General features: G+C 41.5%; 1 protein-coding gene across 13 annotated transcripts in view; it reads left to right on the top strand.

Moving 5' to 3' along the window:
- The window catches only part of NRCAM (neuronal cell adhesion molecule), a 268,306-nt gene that overhangs the window by 185,693 nt on the left and 63,308 nt on the right, over nt 1-19,305 (top strand). For 8 of the 13 annotated variants that reach the window (XM_032484246.1, XM_032484237.1, XM_032484234.1 and 5 more), the window contains exons 4-8: nt 4,710-4,910; nt 7,234-7,251; nt 10,087-10,192; nt 12,970-13,166; nt 14,906-15,028. In XM_032484246.1, the coding sequence (XP_032340137.1) occupies nt 4,805-4,910; nt 7,234-7,251; nt 10,087-10,192; nt 12,970-13,166; nt 14,906-15,028 (550 nt within the window). In that variant the 5' untranslated portion in view covers nt 4,710-4,804. The remainder of the gene's footprint in view (nt 1-4,709; nt 4,911-7,233; nt 7,252-10,086; nt 10,193-12,969; nt 13,167-14,905; nt 15,029-19,305) is intronic. The other 5 variants (XM_032484240.1, XM_032484235.1, XM_032484244.1 and 2 more) reach the window with 1 other exon arrangement.

Raw genomic sequence — 19,305 nt, 5'->3', positions numbered from 1 at the left:
ACTCAGTGTGAATCCTGACTCATAGGAAGGTCTCAGTGAATAATGGCTGTCATAATTGGGTTTTTTTCTCATCTATTAAATGGGTATAATACTTGCTTTCTTATTTTCTGTGTTTTGTGTGTGTGTGTGTGTGAATACCAAGTAAGATAATCAGTTATGGTGCTCTGAGGAATGGAGATTTGAGCTGTTATCAAGATAAATTCTATGACTTTATTATTTGGTTTAAAAACATGTGTTAATTGGCAACTGTGCATTTAGAACTATCCTAAGTTCCAGCCACCAGACTCCTTGTAGAAACTCTACTATGTTGCCATCCCTTTGGGCCAGGATGGAAATTAGGAACATGTTCCTTTGTTTCACAAAATCTGCCTTGTTTTTACAACCTCTGTGGTCACACAATCCCAGACAGCTTGTTTCTAAGGCACGTTCATGGTGGTGTCATTGTATAGCTTTAAGTGTGACTTTATTAATGTGTTAATTACTCAAAGTCTTTGCCCATTTCTCTCTAACCTTCATTCCATACTGTCAGACTCAAAACCTGTGATTGAAAAGCATAAGCACAGGCTAGGGATGGGCGTTAATGTACTGAGTCCTTTCAGTAAATATTTAATAAAATATAAGAAGTAACCATCCTGAGCTGACTGCTGAAAAATGCCTTTCACAGTCAAGATGATGCCACTTCCAGTCCGTTATTCACTCAGCCAGCCACTCATCGATGGCTCACCAGAGCAGTAATAGTGCACCAAAGGGCATCCAGTCGCACAAGCAACTTTGTTTATTGGCTGAGACGGTAGATCGTGTTACACTGTGCAGTCAGCATTGAACCACCCATACTGGGATGCTGAAAAGCACAAACAGGCCAGAATGAGATGGTAAGAATGCCCGGCCTCTCGGTTCTGGTAGAGAGCTGATAGATTTTGTTTGAATTAAAATAATTTCATCTTTCACTTGGGAGGAAAACAAAGATTTTATTTTCCTTCTAATGACAAGTCTTCTTAAGTAAGTAAGAGAGCTATGTTTCTTGGGCTTCATATGCATGAATCTTTTGTCCAGATTTCAGGTTTTTCTTTGAAAATATATGGTAAATAATGCAAGGCAACATTTGCTCTACGATTTAATATGAATTTTAGGCAAAAGAAGTAAGGGAACCTTGAATTGCATTTCTTTCCTAATGATGGAAAGTTTACTGAAGAAGGTTTTTTTTTCCTTCTGTTTCAGAGGTCACGTAAGTAATACATGAAAAGTTGCTTTGAATGGAGTTAAATGAAGTAAAATATTAAAGTGGTTTACTGTTTATCATTACTCTGGGTCATTTTAGCAATACATGTGGTTTTAAATGTCAGGATGATTTATATTCCGAAGATGAACCTAGCATCTGTCTCATCCAAGCGTACTTTCAAATGTCTGTGGCAGATATTTGTTAGCTGATCACAAGCTGTATTGTACTCACGTACTCTTTGGCCTCGACTAAACACGATGCTGCTATTTCAAATTGGGGTTTCATTCATTTGAATGTAACTGCGTGAACCACTTAGTTTTAGGTCACGATTCTCGTGTAAGAGAATGACCGTCAGTTTCTAAGGTAAATTACCAGGCCGGTGGGCTCCCAGCAGGGCAGGGCGCCGACATCAGTCCTAAGAGTGCAGAAGCAGTGGTTTTTCTTTGTGAGGCATGCAAAGCCCAGTACTCTCACGGAGAGAAAGCTCAGTCTTCTGGAGCTGTCTGCATTTGACATTCACGAGGACTGAGTGCTGAAGACCTAACGCTGTCCTTGGGCTTTGGGTCATTCACCTATGATGGCATTCGTAGGAGAAGTCAGTGATTTTCCATGGGCAGGATTTGGAGGATGGGCTGGGCTGCTTTGTCCTCCCCACACAGAACGTACACTGGAGATGATTTTGTGGCTATTGGTGCAAGTGAACTTACTGCTTTGGAAGAGAGAGACCACCTCTTCACTGACAGTGGTTCATAACCTCCTCTCGTTGTGAGGATTTACTCCTGTCTCTTTAAGTAAGTGCTGTCTCGATTTTTCTTAAGAATATTACTCTTCTCTTTATACAACACTGTGACTTAACATGCAGTGTTTTACTCCATGTATCTATTCTAAAGCAGGTAGAATGACAATTTCTTTTCTATGAAGTTGTCTAGCAGTTTTCTCTGTTTTGAAGGATGAATAGTTAAGGCATCCAGAAAAAATAAGTAATGAATGAAAACCTTACAACAGAAATTGTACGCTGTTGCCTAAGACCTTACAGGCATTACCGTTTATCAGTAGCTCTTCTGGAAAGTGTTTTAGTTCTCCAGCATCTATTCTGAGAGCTTGGCACTTACATTGAATAAACTCAGGCAGCTTAACACACGAAGCAGGCAGCTCTGCCGTTTGTTTTGTGTTTGGGTCTGCAGCTTTCTCTCAGTGTGTGTAGTATGTAACATCAACTTGTTTAGCTGTCCATTTCTGATTATTTTCCTTGAGGCTTATGTGTAAACTTAGAATTAGCGTTTCAGTGGAAAAAATCATGGGAGACCTAAGTAAATTTAAGTGATAGAGCTAAGCTTTGCCGGCACAGAAAGGCTGGTTTATATTTTTGGTTCGAAAGAGTTGGGTAAGCTTCTCTACCTGCCTCTCGGTGTTTAATGGTCCTGATTGTTTATGTATTGTAAAACAGAAAGACAGATTTCCTGGATCTTAAATGAAACCTACACAGCATGGATGTTTCATTCACAAAATAATACCTGTATATGTATAATGTCTATGTTTAGCATGTTAAGGTTTTTTTTTTTGTATTTGTTTAGCAAGAAGTGTCCAATGTCAGTTATAATCAGGTTCAAGTCAGATTATAACTCAATTGCGAGTAAAACACATGTTTTCAGCATTGTTTCATTTTCCTTTTATACATTTAAGCTCGATTCCGCACACAGACGTGAAATGCCAACTAATTTGACCGCATTGACAAGAGAAACCAAGTAGTGTAAATATAAATGTAGCCTTAGGTAGGCTGTGGCCAGACTGCCTCTCTGAATACAACCTCAGAGTTCCCCTTTCCTCACTTCATTTTTTTTCTTGCATATATTTATTTACTCCCTACCATGTGCCAGGCACTGTGATCAGCTCCGGGCACATGACGGGGAACAGCAAAGATGTGGTCCCTACCCTTCCGAAGCCTTCAGTTTAGTGGGAAAGATGGACACTTAAAAAATACAAAATTACAGAAATAACCAAAATCACACAAGCAATTCAGTAATTAAGCTGTGGGAACCACCCTCGTTTATATTAATAGCATCCCTCCTACGTGAGAGAGAGAGAATGCATGAGCGAGCAAGCCATCAGTCACTCACAGCTCTCTTCATTAATGGGAAGATGGGATTAAGTCTGTCAGTCCAGGTAGGAGTCTGATGTGGGGCAGGGTCTATGTTCTGTGTTTGTGTCATGTGCAAAGCACACTATATTAGGTCATAGGAGAGGAATACAAAGATGGGAAAGGCACAGTCTTTGCCTGAAGGCATAGAGGGGAGAGCATGCACAAAAAGGAAATGTGGCTCACTGCATCTGCCTATGTAATGTATGTGATGAATCAAACAAGGAATTTCAGGAATCTCAGAGGGTGGAATGACTTCCAGTTTGAGTGATCAGCTAATGTTTCCATTTTAAATGCTCTATAAACAAATATATTGGACGTTGATGAGGAAATACGGTGGAGAGGGCATTCCAGGTAAAAGGAATGAATTCAAATTCAAAGCATATTCAAAGCATATTGGGAAAATTCAAAGCATATTGAAGGATTGACCCAAGAAAGAAAAACAGAATCAGACAATCAAACAAACAAACAAGAATACCTATATGAAAATAGGAGGAAATAAATTTGGTAGGAAAAATTGAGGCCAGATTATAGAAGGTTTTTTATTACCTATTTAAGAATGTACTGAACTTAATTTGATAAGTCCTGTGTGGCTACTCCTAATATTTAACCAAAGAGCCTGTAGGAAAAATTAATCAGCACTGTTTCGGATGGCGACTGCAGTAGGAGAGCCTGGAACTCAGAACCCAGGCATGTCTGTTGCCAGAAGCTAGGTGAGAGATGGAGGTGACTTGGTGGTGGCTCAGCTGGTATATTAGTGTTTGGGGTTTGAAGCAAATTTGCAACAATTCCCTGAACTTTCCCAGAGATCATCTCTAGAAAGGAAAATCCATTCGGCCTCCCCTCTTTTAAAGTCACACCTTTTAACTGATTTATAAGCCGAGTTTTCCTGATCTGTTAGGAACATGGTAGCCCCCGATATAAATGCAGATATTTAAAATGGGCAGGGGGCGGGTATAGCTCGAGTGGTAGAGTGTATGCTTAACATGCATGAGGTCCTGGGTTCAATCCCCAGTACCTCCTCTGAAAATAAGGAAATAAATACGCCTAATTATCCCCTCCCCCAAAAAACCCTAAGTAAATCACTCTTCAAAAAAAATATTTAAAAATAAATAAATAAAATAAAATGGGAACCGTAAGGATAGCAGAGTGGAGAGATTTTGCCTGACATCACTGCAAATATTTCTGACCCAATTTTAGCTGACTTATGAATAAATGATGATTCCAGTCTTAAGAGTTAAATATTTTAGTCGAGTTCATGTATAATACAGAGCTGATTTTCGGTGCTGCAGACTTCCTCTCTTCATTTCATTTCTTTTAATACACTGTCATTCTTATTCTATCCTTTTGCAGTTTCCTGCATGAAACTTATTTAAACGTTGCACACAAATCTTTTGTGCAGGAAGAAAAAGAAATTCAGTTTGTGGGTCTCCCCAGGAGTTAAGCTCATGCTGCTGGAAATAATGCTGAAAAAGAAGCACTTACCTGCAGGCAGAGTGCCCCTGATTCTCTTCCTGTGCCAGATGATTAGTGCCCTGGAAGTACCTCTCGATCGTAAGTACCAATGTTTGAAAGCTATTAGGGCCAGGAGTCAGAACCTCCCTGGCCCTGGCCATCACTCTGGACTGTGTGGATGGAAGAGGTGCCATCACTCTGGACTGTGTGGATGGAAGAGGTATCTGTGTGATACAAAAAAGCTGATCAAAATTAATTTGGCTTTTGCTTTCAGCACCTGGTGTTTTTCAAGACTCACACCGCAGAAATGGCCGATTGAACCAGTCAGACACCTTGCCCCTCCCTGTCATTATCTTTCTCTCCCCCAGGTGCTCCCTTGTGTACCCTGGGGGAGCTGACCTGAGATGCAGTGAATTGTGGGCAGCCCAGATCCTCCCCATAGACAACTTTCCACAGAAGTGATCTGGCAAGACCTATCCTATGAGTTGCTTTAAAATGATCACGGAGACCTCCGTGTTTATGCCCTCCCCTTTCTCCACCCTCCCTTCACAGGCTGAGAGGTCATCTTTTCTCTCTCAGCCACCCCAAGCCCCTGTGCGTCCCCAAACCACCCACAACCCGTTTCTCTTAATTCAGACAAGGCAAAATTCACTTTTGGATTTTGAGTCTTAAATACGAGTTTAGATCTAGGAAATGTATCTATCTACAGCCGAGGGAAAGGTCTTTGTTTGATAAAATGTGATCAAACACCGAGATGTCAATGCTGAGAATAAAACATGTCATCTACAAAAACGCCATTTACAGCAGAGCTAGTAACAGCTCCTCTAGGAACCCACCATTTCCTTAAGAGTTGAAGTACTGTATACGCTGCGCTCTCCCTGGGCTGAGTGGCCTGTTTGTAAGAAAAATAAATATAATGCTAGGTTCCAACTGTTCACTTGTCCTGCAGTGGAAAGCAGAATTTCCAATCTGGACAATTACTGTACTTCAGAATTGATTTGTTCTTTATCCCTAATCTGCAGGACCTCTTTAAATCCATTAGCTTCTTGAATAGAACATCTGTTGGGCAAGCTTTCCAAGGTTCCAGGAAGACAGCACTTTCCTGGGGCTATTCAATTGTTGGGAAGTCATTTTTTTGCCAAAGAGGTTGCAACTACCATTGGGAAGACATTAAGAAGAGATGCCCCATACTTTGTTGACTTCCTTTGCTGTGCATCTTCAGTCTCCAGTCTCTGCTAAAACGCAATCTTCTACTTCTTTTCAAAATACATTCATTCAGTGACCTTCATTTCAATTTTCAAAAAAGTAAAAAAGATACGATTGGTTAAGCCCACTGGAGTTGAAATGCCGAAATATTTGCCCTAATGGATATATATGAGCATTCGAGAGAAATGTTTTTGTTCTTTCTTGTGTTAAATACATTCCCCTTTAATCTGACTGCTCAGTCTAACAATCAGAGGGAAACAGTCACCTACGGCTAACTCAATTATCGCTGCTAATGGAGACAAGGCAGAACCAGTGATGAAAAGAAAGTCACGGACAACCCGGCGTTCCTGCATTAACCTTTGCGTGTAGTAATGGCAGACAGCGCAGCAGAATCATTTGAATTGCATGCTAATGTAATTTCCTCCCTGCCCCTGTTCCTTACACCCCTTCTCCATGAGCTGCTGCTTGGTGTGGGTGCTAGCATCCCCCGGGCGGCTAAGGAATTCTGAAGCAGAAATACGCTAGCAGTCTGCAAAGTGCAATTACTGATGCGGGGATTAACCGTAGAAATAGAAAAGCCTGAAATCACTGTTGGATGTGGCTTGGATGGAGCCCTGTCCCATTGTTGGGTATGATCACCACGTGCATAGTGATGTCTGGGATAATGGGATCAGACACCACACCGTGTGTGACAACTCAGATTAATTGTAGATTTCAGCTATTTTTCAAATTGAACATAATTACTTGTCTAGCACAGCATGTATGGGATGGAATTAGTCATTCCTATTCCTGGGAGATTTTTTTTTTTTTTTTTTTTTTTGCCCACAGCCTTCCTTTTGTTCTCCCGTGTTTTGGGGGGATAGTTGCTTCCAGAATAAACTAAACCGTTAATGGGAGTTTCTTTCTCTTGCTACCTCGCAATCTCCACCTTTATTATAGTTGAGTTTTTAGGTCAAATAAAATAGACAAGATGCCCCTCCCTTTTTTTGGTTTGTTTGTCTTAGGGTGGGGGAGAAATAGGTTTATTCACTTTAATGGAGGTAGTGGGGACTGAACCCAGGACCTTGTGCATGCTAAGTACGCGCTCTACCACTGAGCTCTACCCTCCCCCAACAAGATGCCCCTTTAACCTTCAGGGTTTTCATGTTCTTATCACTAACATCTGATTTTCTTTAATCCTCTGCCCACTCACCTGCTGATATTGATGGGGAAAAAGCAAAACTTCTTGAAGACTGTAAGTGTCTTTCATTACCAGGCAGTGTGAAAATTTGACCGTGTCTTGGTGTTTGAATGAATACTGTGAATTAAATACCCAATTTTATTTTTGTGACTAACATCTCTTTAAGCATGTGTGTTTACTGTGGCTTACCACTGCATTTAAATTCCAAGAAGCAAGTTTGATGTATTCCCTGCATGAATTCCAAAGACTCAGGTATTCCTGTTTTTCTGTTACCAATAGTCTGCTCGACTAACTTCTGAGCTTTATTCACATCTGATGTAACTCGATGAGAAAATTCACAGAATTTAAAGAGAAGAGAACGGCTCTCTGGTTCCAAATGCTATTAAATGCTTACAGGAGCAAAGAAGCAGGCAGGTGCCTCACCCAAGTCACTGCAACCCTTTCATACCTCTTCAGCCAGCAGGGCTGTGTAGACCAGTGTTCCTACGTGTCGTCAGTATAATGACCCAGAGAATTTGAATATTGTCTTGAAGTGTGCAGAAGAGAAATAAGTCTCCCCACTCACACCATTTCTGAGCAGCATGCTCTATTCAAACACTGCTTCCTCTTGACAGTTGGGCAACATCTACTTAAAGAATAGTTTTCAGGCATCTAAAAAGTCCTTAAATATCGGATCAACCAGGAAAATTGTATAAAATAGCCTCTTCCCCTTATTACTTCAAAGCCCTTGTTAGTTGCCAGATGACCTAAGCACTTTTCAAAGAAATCCATCTTGATGATAAACTCCTAGCAGTCATGAGTGGTGGCCAGGTCAGCTCTGTTGCAAACACGTGAATGGAAGTTCTGGGTCTGAAACCACCAGCCTTGCCCCTCTGTCACCCAGAGAAAAGCACAAGGAATTGGACTGAGTCACTCCTAATGAGTCACCCCTACCCACCACCTAAGCCCCCTTTTCCTGGGTGCAAAATTCCAAGCTTCTTTCCATTATCCCAAACTCTATACTCTTAGAGCCTAAAGGATCACTCAGAGGTGAAGCTGGTCTGAATAAAAATGATGATGATGATGATAATTTAAAGATAGCTAATATCATTGAACCATTATGGATTAAAAATTTTACACACGTGATTTTAGTCAATCTTCCCTGCAACCCTAGGAGGTAGACACTACCTTTCAACCTTATTTGCCCTCTATGGAGACTAGGGCTTACAGAAGCTAAGAAACTTGCTGGATGTCTCACAGCTGGTAAGAAATAGACTAGTTCTTAACCCCTAGACCAAACTGCTAACCAGCACCAGTAACTGGCTGGGCTAGAAGAATGAGGGCCCTGTGTTTAGAGGAAGAGCCTGGAAAGAACAGCTGGCTTAGCAGGAGGACAAGGAGGGGGTTGGATCTTGCAAAAGGGAGGGGACATTGCTATAGTGCAGTGTCCAGCAGTTAATAGGTGCACAATAAATGACGGCAATAATGAGCTTAGTTTTTGATCTACATTTTAGGTCTTATTTGGATGTTTAGTAAGAGATGTCTGGCAGACAGTAGCAGGACTGGAGACAAAGCAGGAGAACAGAACCACATTTGCAGATGTACAAAACCTTGAACATGGAAATGATACCTTTAGCCCTGGCAACAATTAACCCCATTAAAAAAAAAAGACAAAAGCAGAGGGAAGTTTTTAAGCTTTGGGAAATATTTGCTTGGCAGGTGGAAGAGGTTTCACAAAGGAAGCACAGAGCATAGGTGGAGAGGAAAGGGATGATCCAGAAAATGAGAAACTTAAAGGAACCGGAGAAGTCTTTACCTCGTAAAGATGCCCTACGCATTGTGAGATGTTCAGCAGCATCCCCAGCCTCTGCCCACCAGGTGCCAGTACCACCCCACCCCGGTGGTGACAGCCAGACGTCCCCTGAGGGGCGGGGGCACATGGCCTCTGGTTGAGAACCACTGGACTATATAAATGGCTCTCCTTGGAGCCGTACTAGGCAGTGGCTTCTCCCAGGAGAGTTTGCCTCTCTTCTCTGCTGTGTGGCTTCCTAGTCAAGCCTTGCTGCCCTGAGCAACAAAAGAAGTCGAAATAGGGTGTGTCCAGTCCCATCCTGTTTTACACTCTGTGATTCCGATTTCTCAAGGAGGAGGACGTGGTCATCTTAGAGTAACTTGAAGGCTAGATGTCCAGATATCAGCTTGTTTCAGATTAAACTGTTCCAGGTCAGAATGATTTCTCCCCATGATTTGACAATAAATGATCAGATAGCACTTTGAAGAGTGAAATGATAATGTTATTTCCTGTAACAGAGAGCGTCCCAAATCAATTCATTTTCTAAATAGATGGTTTTATCTTTGTTCCTAGTAGCCACCTACCTCCTGGCTCTAATTAGACACGTGAGGTCTCTGATTTAACCATCTTTTTAACATTAGCTTCTCAAATATATTTATGTATTGTTTTACATATATTCATTTACATGAGCACAGGAATGAACTGTAAGTCAGTTACTCTTTCCTAAGAAAGGTACCACTTTACCTCATAACTTAAATTTCATTGAACGGCATCATTTGAACCAAAAGAATCAGAGGAATTTCTCATTGTTACATCAGAAAAGAAACTATCTTCATATTAAGCTTATGTTGGTAATTATTTCCCCAAACTTTTGGGTGGGGGGAATGCGCTTTGTGAGCACAGATAAAGTGACCAAAAAGGGAGTTTTGCCTTGACTTCAAAATTTACGAGCCTTTTAGCTAAAAATCTGCTCAGGTGTCTGCTGCCACAGTAGAAATTACTAAAAAATTTGGAGCGTATTTAGCCTAGGGTAAGTAATTTTGATATAGAAAAAAATGATTGCTATTATGATATTAAGCGAATTATTTCTTAACATTGTTCTTCTTTCTGCAATTAAGTGGTACAACCTCCAACCATTACTCAACAGTCTCCAAAAGATTACATTATTGACCCTCGGGAGAATATTGTAATCCAGTGTGAGGCCAAAGGAAAGCCTCCTCCAAGGTGGGTGTGCTTTCTGCTTGGTTGTAATATTGAAAATAAGCATTGATACTCACATGCAACTTAGTTTCAGGTCCTGCTTATCTCTAAAGTGTCATCTGTAGGTTCACTGTTTTGTCTCTAGCTTCTTTATTTTTTTAACGTTTGCTGAGCCCTGCTCTATTTTATTTTATTTTTTTGTAGGGGGAGGTAATTAGGTTTGTTTATTTAATTTTTTTTTTTTAATGGAGGTACTGGGGATTGAACCTAGGACCTCATGCATGCTAAGCATGCACTCTACCACTTGAGCTGTACCTTCCCTGCCTCTCGGCTTAATTAAATGCAATTTGTTCTTCTTAACCCAGTTGGTTGCATTTCGGTACTGATACCTTTGTGCAAAATGCTCAAAAATTGTGGGGAGATGTGGAAAGAGCCTTCTGATGGCCTTGTGACACTGGCAGATGCCTTCTCTCTGGGCCTCAGTTTCTTTATCTGTAAAATGAAGTTGAATTTGACATCTTCTAAGACCTCTCCTAGCTCTGTGGAAGTCTATAAAATTGTCCCAAGTGGGTTTCCAAACATGGCAGCGTTCAGTACTCAGGATTATCTGCATGCATCTTGACGTGAGTGCTGTACATAGCATTTTAGAGTTGGGAGAGACATTAGGCATTGTTGGGTTCAACCAGTATCTTTTATAGATGGGAAATGGATGCCCAATAATGCTGGGTAACCATCCAAGGTCCCACAGGTCATGAATGGATGCTCTGTAACCTGTCCAGTAATATATGGAAGTTTTGGACAGTTGGGTTATGATTAAGTTGCCGAAAGCAAGTTCGTGTACCCACTGCACCATGAGGCCAGACAATCTGAAACATCAGAGTTTGGAGCAGAGAAAGGTTTATTGCAGGGCCGAGCAAGGAGGACGGGATGGCTCACGCCCAAGAAAACCCTGAAATCCTCGAAGGGTTTCAGCAAAGCATATTTAAAGGTCATCAACTCGTGCACAGTTCTCTGATTGGTTGATGCCAAGGGAACAGGATGGTCAACACTATCAAGCCCTAGGCACCAGAAGGTCTGGGGGCTAGTGCTCCCAATCATCAGGTAGTTAATTTCTTCCCTTTGGTGGTGGTTTTCAGCATCTGAAAAACTCAGGAAATGTATATGAGATACTGTTACCTGGTTGCTTCAGAGGGGAGCTGCAGCAGAGGATGTGGGGGAGGTGTCTGACCCTGGAGGTCTGATCCCACTGGGTTACGATTATTGCAGTATAATGTGGATTTTTTTAAGTTTTAAAAAAAGGGAAGTTTTCTAAATATTTTATTTCTGAGTTTGTCTATTACCTGCCTTATTAATCTATCATAGACTGGCAACTGAGAAAAAAATTAATTGGTCCTAAACACCTAAGGGTATCAAAAACTTCCATCAAAAGTTGGCTTCAAAACAATCTGTTCTGCCAAATTACTAGACACCATCTAGCACTCAGGCCCTAATGTGATGTCCTTTGATGGAGTCCCCTTTAGTTGACCACTTACTCAAGACCTCCTGTAACTCCCTGTCAGGCGGGATTTCTCTGCCTCAGCTCTGTTGGTATTTGGGGCTGGATAATTTTTTGTTGAGGAGGCAGGAGCTCTGCTGTGCGTTGTGGGATATTCAGCAGCATCCCTGGCCTCTACCTGCTGTAAGCCAGCGGCACTCACCACCGCTGCCTCCACCCTAGCAGACGTGGCAACCCCTGCTCTAAGATTAAGCAGTGGGAAGGGAGATCCCAGAGGGCCTGGAAGATGTGCGGAACTTCAGAGATTCATGCTTTTGTGTGAGCGTGGCCATGGTTGATTTGTGACTAGTTATCAAGTATTTAATTACATGAGAACTGAGACTTTTATATATGGCTCTTTTAAGATAAATAAAATTGAGGAAGAGGACTTTTCAGTTGACGATTTGAAATACTTCCTAAGGAATTTACAAACACATCTCTGAGAGCTAAAAATTCTCATGATACATTTTACACAGAACTGCCACTTTTAATAACCAACATTGAAAACACCATTGAACTTATGTTTCTCCCCCTTCTCCCAGCCTACACTTTGCATTTTGGTAACTGGACACGGCCTGATCACTTTTTTTTTTAAATGTTCTATTTCTTTTTACTGTTCTAATCTGGGCATCTGATACTGGTCTAATTTCATATTACTAAGTGTCTTTCTTTTTTGAGACAGGAGGGTAATTAGGTTTACTGATTTATTTATTTTTAATTTTTTTTAATGGAGGTACTGGGGATTGAACCCAGGACCTCATGCACGCTAAGCACATGCTCTACCACTGAGCTCCCTCCCCCTGGCCTGATCACTTTAAACGCACACACGTATTAGTCCTTGTGAGGGGCTTTCTGGTTACACTTCAGCCCAAATGACATTTCTATAGACAGGTTATCAATTCTACGAATCACAGAGTTTACAGGAAGAATGCTAATAAAGCTCTAAGAGAGTGTGCCTTGGAAACCAACCTCCAGTATTTTCTTTGAAAAATGACAGGCAATTTGTGTGCATGATTTCTTTATTGAGTCCGATTTGTGTCGGTGTTACTGAGGACAGGTATCTTACAATATATGGCCAGCACCTTTCTAAGTTACGATTCAATGAAATATTTTAGGTACAGAGTTTATGGTGCTTTCACTGAATATTAAAATCTAGTCCAGCCTACGGTTTATTTAGAAACCCCCAAAACTGCTAGGAATGTGTTAAAGAGTAAATAATCTATTTTTCTGGACCGTTCACAAGCTTAATCCCTTCTATGTTGGGCAGCTTCTCCTGGACCCGGAATGGGACTCATTTTGACATAGATAAAGACCCTCTTGTCACCATGAGGCCTGGCTCGGGAACCCTCACCATCAACATCATGAGCGAAGGGAAAGCGGAGCCCTATGAAGGAGTCTATCAGTGTACAGCCAGGAACGAACGTGGAGCCGCGATTTCCAACAACATTGTCGTCCGTCCATCCAGTAAGTCGAGCTTGGTCACCATCAGGACCCCTTCAAAAGTGTGGCTCCCACACTTGGCGTCTGTTACATCATCCAGATGCTGTCGTGAGAAAGCAATGGCACTCATTCCAATACTCTGGGTTTGTTTTACATGAAAATGATCGCTCCTTTCCACTTTATCCTGTGTTCCTCCGCCTAATGCTTTGCCGATCCAGTGTGTCTTTTGTGCAAGTCCAGGGTAAAACATCAGGGGGCGGAAAAGTGTTTCTCCCTTGACTCGATCTCCTTATTAATTTCTCATGTATCTTATCTGCAAGCTAACTTTGTACAGCCAGATGGAAGGAAATTCAGTATGAAATGGGTAATTCAGGTTTAAGTGTTATTTCTTTAAACTTTTTTAATTGAAGGATGGTTGATGTACAATATTCTAAAAAGTTACAGGTGTACAATATAGTGATTCACAAATTATAATGGTTATACTCCATTTATAGATACTATGATGTATTGGCTCTATTCCTCGTGTTGTACGATACATCCTTGTAGCTTTTTTTATACCTAATAGTTTGTACTTCTTAACTCCCTGCCCCTATATTGCCCCTCCCTTTCTCCCTCCCCCCACCGGTAACCACTAGTTTGTTCTCTATAACTGTGGGTCTGCTTCTTTTTTGTTATATTCACTAGTTTGTTCTATTTTTTAGATTCCATATGTAAGTGCTATCATGTAGTCTTTTTCTTTGTACAAAGAGACTTATTTCACTTAGCATAATACCCTCCAAGTCCATCCATGTTACTACAATAGGCAAAATGTCATTTTTTATGGCTGAATAGTTTTCCATTGCATATATATATGTACCACGTCTTCTTTATCCAGTCACCTGTTGATGGACGCTTAGGTTGCTTCTATACCTTGGCTATTGTAAATAGTGCTGCTATGAACATTAGGGTGCATGTGTTTTTTTAAACATTTTTATTTGAAAATTTCACTGGAAATAGAGAGGCCTCACTATCTTAATATTATTATGGTCCTTTTTGCAGTGGTCGGTATCCAGATCCTCTCAAAAGCCCAAGAGCATGTATTTAAAGAAGGGTGACCGTTTGCAGTACTGGTCATTTTTTTAAACTTTTTAGAATTATGTATATATTATGTGCTCATTATAGAATAAATCAATTATAAATGAAAAAATAAATTTTAAAATTACAAATCTTTTCATTCAAGGAGATTACTTTTCTTTCTGTTTTTATCTAGGCAGACGTGTATATATGCATTTAAAACAAGCTCATTCTGAAGTACTATTTTATAACCTTTCTGACTTACCTATATATCATGTATATTTTTATATTAATTTTATAAACAAGTAGACTTGTTTATATATATACTTTATATATTTATATGTATACTTTGTGTATAATACTGTGTGATATTCAAAAGTGTAGGTGTACAATTATTTGTTTAGCAAATCTTCATACATATAAGTGTTTTTCATTCTTTTGCGAAGACTGTGCTTGTAGCAAAATTGTTATACATCTTATTAAGGATTTATTTAATATAAATTCTAGACATGGAACTGCTGACTCCAAATTTATACTATTAATGTCATTTTTTAACACTGTGTTTAAAACAAATTTTTGTTGTTATCTTAATGTAGGTAAATTCCAAGTTACCATGTCTCCAAAAGTTTGGTTTATCATTCTTTCTAGTACTCTTTTTATTTTCCAATGCAGAAATAACTTAGAAGAAATAACTCGTTTTATTTCATTAGGATCACCGTTGTGGACCAAAGAAAAACTTGAACCAATAATACTTCGAAATGGCCAGTCTTTGGTACTTCCCTGCAGACCTCCGCTTGGGTTACCGCCACCTATAATATTCTGGATGGATAACTGTAAGTTTTAAAAATAGGAACTTTTCTTTCTTTAAGAGTCTTATGATTATTGGCTGTCCCAATCAGTGATTACCTCTTGTAACTCATAAGATGTTTATAAAATATTTTCAAGATGCTCAGGAATATAAATCACCTGCCATTTCATTCATTCAATCTATTTTATTATTTTATTGAGCACCTCAGTACTTTGAGTACCAGGCACCTTGCTAAATAAACCAAACAAATGTCCTGCTCTCACTGAATTTATATTCTATACAGCGGGAAGAGCAGGGGGTAGAGAAGGAAGCAGACAATCAATGCGTTCAGAAAATGTGTCAGTTGGCCATGAGGGCTATGGAGAAAAATAAGCCGAGTTTTGAGCAGAAACTTAATGAAAGAGGCAGCAGGCCTTTCCGTATCTGTGTGGAAGGGGAAATCCTGTGCAACCCTGGAAGGCAGGAGCATCCCTGGTGGGTGTCAGAGCAGCGGAGAATCCAGTGTGTGGCCAGACTGAGGGAGCCCAGGGAAAGAGTGAGCAAAAAGGCCAGGAAAGCCCAGGGCTCAGTGCGAAAGGCTCTGGTGTTCGCTCTGAATGAAGTAGGGGGATGTTGAAGGAGTGACTTCACCTGAAACAGAAGAAGTTGTAGCATCACTTCAGTCCATGTAGGGCGGACAGTGCTGTGATCTGGGCAGGAGTTGATGGGGACTCAGACTCGGGCTGTGGCAGTTGAGTGGGTAAGGAACGGTCAGATTCCAGATCTCTTTTGAGGGTAGATCCTCCAGGATTTATTGGGGTCAGGGTGGGGATGGGAGGGAGGACTCAAAGGTAACCCCAAAGTCTAAGACTGAACAGCGGGTGAAGTGGAGTTGCCATTTCCTGGAAGAGCACACATCCACAGAGGAAAGGAAATCAGGTTGTTAGGTACGTGTTATGTCTTTTTCATTCAGTTTTTGGGGTGTTTTTTTATCCCCAACAATGGCCCATATTTATTGGGCATTTACTGAGTGCCAGTCCCTTTGCTAAGACTTTACATGGGTGATCTCATCCATTTTTTTCAGCAGTCCTATGAGGCATTTCTGATTATTCTTCCCACTTTCTAGATGAGGAAACTGAGGCACAGAGAAATGAGGTCAGTCATTAGGCAGTTTAATGTTTGTCCACCCCATCCCCGTTCCCAGGAAATTGTTTGTGACTCTGCCTCTCCCATCCTTCCAAACCTCCTGTGCTAGTAGGTTAGCTTGTTACCTTGGAGGTTGATAGCATGTGGTTCTGCTTGGAGACTAGGAACCAGGGTTTTGGATGTGAGAGCCCCGGGAGACACTCTGGCAGAGATGCCCGGCAGGCGTCAGAGCTCCACACATCAGGAGATTCAGGGCTCTCGCCAGCAATGTAAGAGTGTTAGTGCAAGGGTGCTGCTTGGAGCCCGGGCTGGATGAGAGGATTGTGGGAGAGAGCACAGAGGGTGCAGAGCAGAGCCTGGGCACTGAGGTCGGGAGCCCTCCAGGGGTCAGAAACTTAGGGAGAAACCAGGAAAGCATCTGAGGAGCAGTCAGCGCGGTAGGAAGAGAGGAAAGACAAGAGGGCATCCCCAGGACAAAGTGAAGGAGTGTCAAGAAGACAGAACATCAACTGTTTCAAATGCTGCTGAGAGATGGATGACTTCTGATCTGCCTGAGAAATGACTACTGAATTTAGCAACAAAGTGATCACCATTGACCTTGACAAAGAGTCATTTGGGTAAAATGGTGGGAAGGGTTGCAACATATTTGTAGGAAATGTATTCAATTCTCAGAGGCAGGATTTCCTCGCAATCACCAGCTGTTCACAGTACTAAAAGTAACATTGAGCGCTAACACTTAATTTCCATTTTTGACTCTTCTTAAATGAACATGCCCAGAGAAAGTGCCACAAAGAAATGGAAAATAAATACAAAATGAGTAAATGCGCCAAGATATTTTCCTTATTAGTGCATAACAGCTCTTACAGATTTTGAAAAACAGGTAACAAATCAAGTGTAAATGAGTGGTGTGTGTTGTTGAGAATAACACTTTCCACCTGTCCCTGCCGAAACGAGGCCCAGCGTTTGGTCCCCAGGTTCTTATTCAGAAATGATGACTTTTCCACTTACTAAAGAGACGTGTACATGTGATGTCTCAGAGTCATCTGAATATGTAACTAATTATTTTCCACATATTTCACTGCTGGCTATGTCATTTACATACATTTTAGGCTGTTGGCGAAGTATCTGGACCTTGCATGTGAACTTGCAACTGGAATATGAGAAAAAAATTCAGATCTGTAGAGTATTCTTCCGGCAAGATGATATTACCATGTTATTCCTACATTATCACGTTTTCGTATCTGCAGACTTTTTTTTTCTAATACAATGCAAAGAGACTTATTACCGAAGGCAAGTTCATGTGCCCACTGCACCGTGAGGACAAAGAAACTGAAACATCAGAGTTTAGAGCAGAGAAAGGTTTATTGCAGGGCCGAGCAAGGAGGACAGGGCACCTCATGCCCAAGAAAACCTTGAACTCCTGGAAGGGTTTCAGCAAAGCATATTCAAAGGCCAGGTGAGGGAGGGGCATGGGGGGCTGCAGGGTACCTGATCAGCTCTTGCACCGTTCTCTGATTGGTTGATGTGGAGGTAACAGGGCGGTCAACACTGTCAAGCCCTAGGTTCCAGAAGATCTGGGGGCTACATGCTTTTGATCATCAGGTAGTTAATTTCTTCCCATTGGTGATGGTTTTAAGCATCTGGAAAACTCAGGAAATATATATGAGATACTATTATCTGGGTACTTAGAGGGGAGCTGCAGCAAAGGGTATGCAGTAGGGGTCTGTCCTGGGACCTGCTCAGTTATAGACTCAGTGGGCAAAGTGCTACCACCCTCATAAAATCCCATTCCCTTTCATTTGATCTCCCAACACCCATCAATAGTAAAACCCAGCAGGAGGAATGGAAGAGAAAAAAATGCGTGCACGTCTCTAACTCTTCGTATTCGTTCAATAAATGGACCTTATTTTTCTGAGCTTTAAAAAAACAAAAACAAAAACAAACAGTCCTTCCCCTTTCAGCCTTTCATGGCTGAAAACCGTGAATTTACAACCTCCACTCAAACCCCAGTCCTGACCAAGAACTTGGCTAACATGGTTACCCAGCATCCTTTCTAGCTCTGGCTCTTCATTTCCCTGTCTTATCCTGCCCAAGGGAGCTGCGGGCTTTTAACCATAATTTGGCATCTTGTGAAATGTTAGATGGGGTACCTGCTGCAGGGGGAGTGTCACTGCTTGTCTCAGGCTGGAGATGTCCTCCAGGAAACACACCACCTGGCCAGAGGCGGGTGGGAGGTGCGATTTTTTTCCTAGTTCTCTCACTTCTGGGCTGAAGAACTCTCCCCGTTAAGGCTGTGTGAACTGAATCAGAAGCTTCCTGAGGCATGCTAGCCAGCCAAGTGTGAGTTCACACACAGGCCAGTGATCCCACTCCCTGAGTCCTCCTTAGAAAACCTCTCCTCCATGCCTGAGGCTACAGCCCCTGGACCTGAGGGGAAGTGAACTGCTGAACTCGAAACTGGGAATTCAGAGCGCTGACAGTTATTCACTTAATTATGGGGCCCCTGTTAGCGCCCCGGTACAGTTTCAGTTTGACGACCAAAGACAAAGCAGATGATGGTCTCTGTAATCCTGGAACTGAACTCCTAGCGCGGGGAGACAGGCTGTAAACCATGCCCATGACAGGTGAAACACACTGTGTTAGAAGCTGGTAAGTAACTCAGAAAAGGAAAAGTGGAGGAGGTGAGAGAGGCTGGGGCTGGGGGCCCTTTGAGGGGCACATCTGTACCATTAAATAGGGTCATCATTGCACCCTATTGTTAATTGCCTGTTTGCCGCCTGATTCTTCGGTTAGACTGTGAGCTCAGATGGGGCAGGGACCCTGGTCTTCCTGACACCTTGCACAGGGCCTGGCTCGTCACAGTTAGGTATCCCACTGTCTTTGGTATCGACCATGTATTTGGTGCAACCCAAGTTAGCATTCTTATAAGCTTCCTTAATGCTATTTCTAAGACATGTGTGTATCTGTGCTTAACAATTAGAGATTAACTTAAATATTATGAAAAGTACAACTCTAATCTCACCTCCAACCCCACTTCAGAGAAATTAGGGTCAGGCAAGTACAAATGGAGTTGTAATACATGTCTTTTTTTTTTTTTAACAGTTATTTGCTTTTACTCAAAGAGCTTTATAGAAAACAAAACATTCAAGTGAAGTTCATAGAATTATTAGTAGATCC

The sequence above is a fragment of the Camelus ferus genome, chromosome 7, assembly GCF_009834535.1.
Source record: "Camelus ferus isolate YT-003-E chromosome 7, BCGSAC_Cfer_1.0, whole genome shotgun sequence".
Lineage (NCBI taxonomy): Eukaryota > Metazoa > Chordata > Mammalia > Artiodactyla > Camelidae > Camelus > Camelus ferus.
This window is presented reverse-complemented; position numbering and strand designations above follow the sequence as displayed.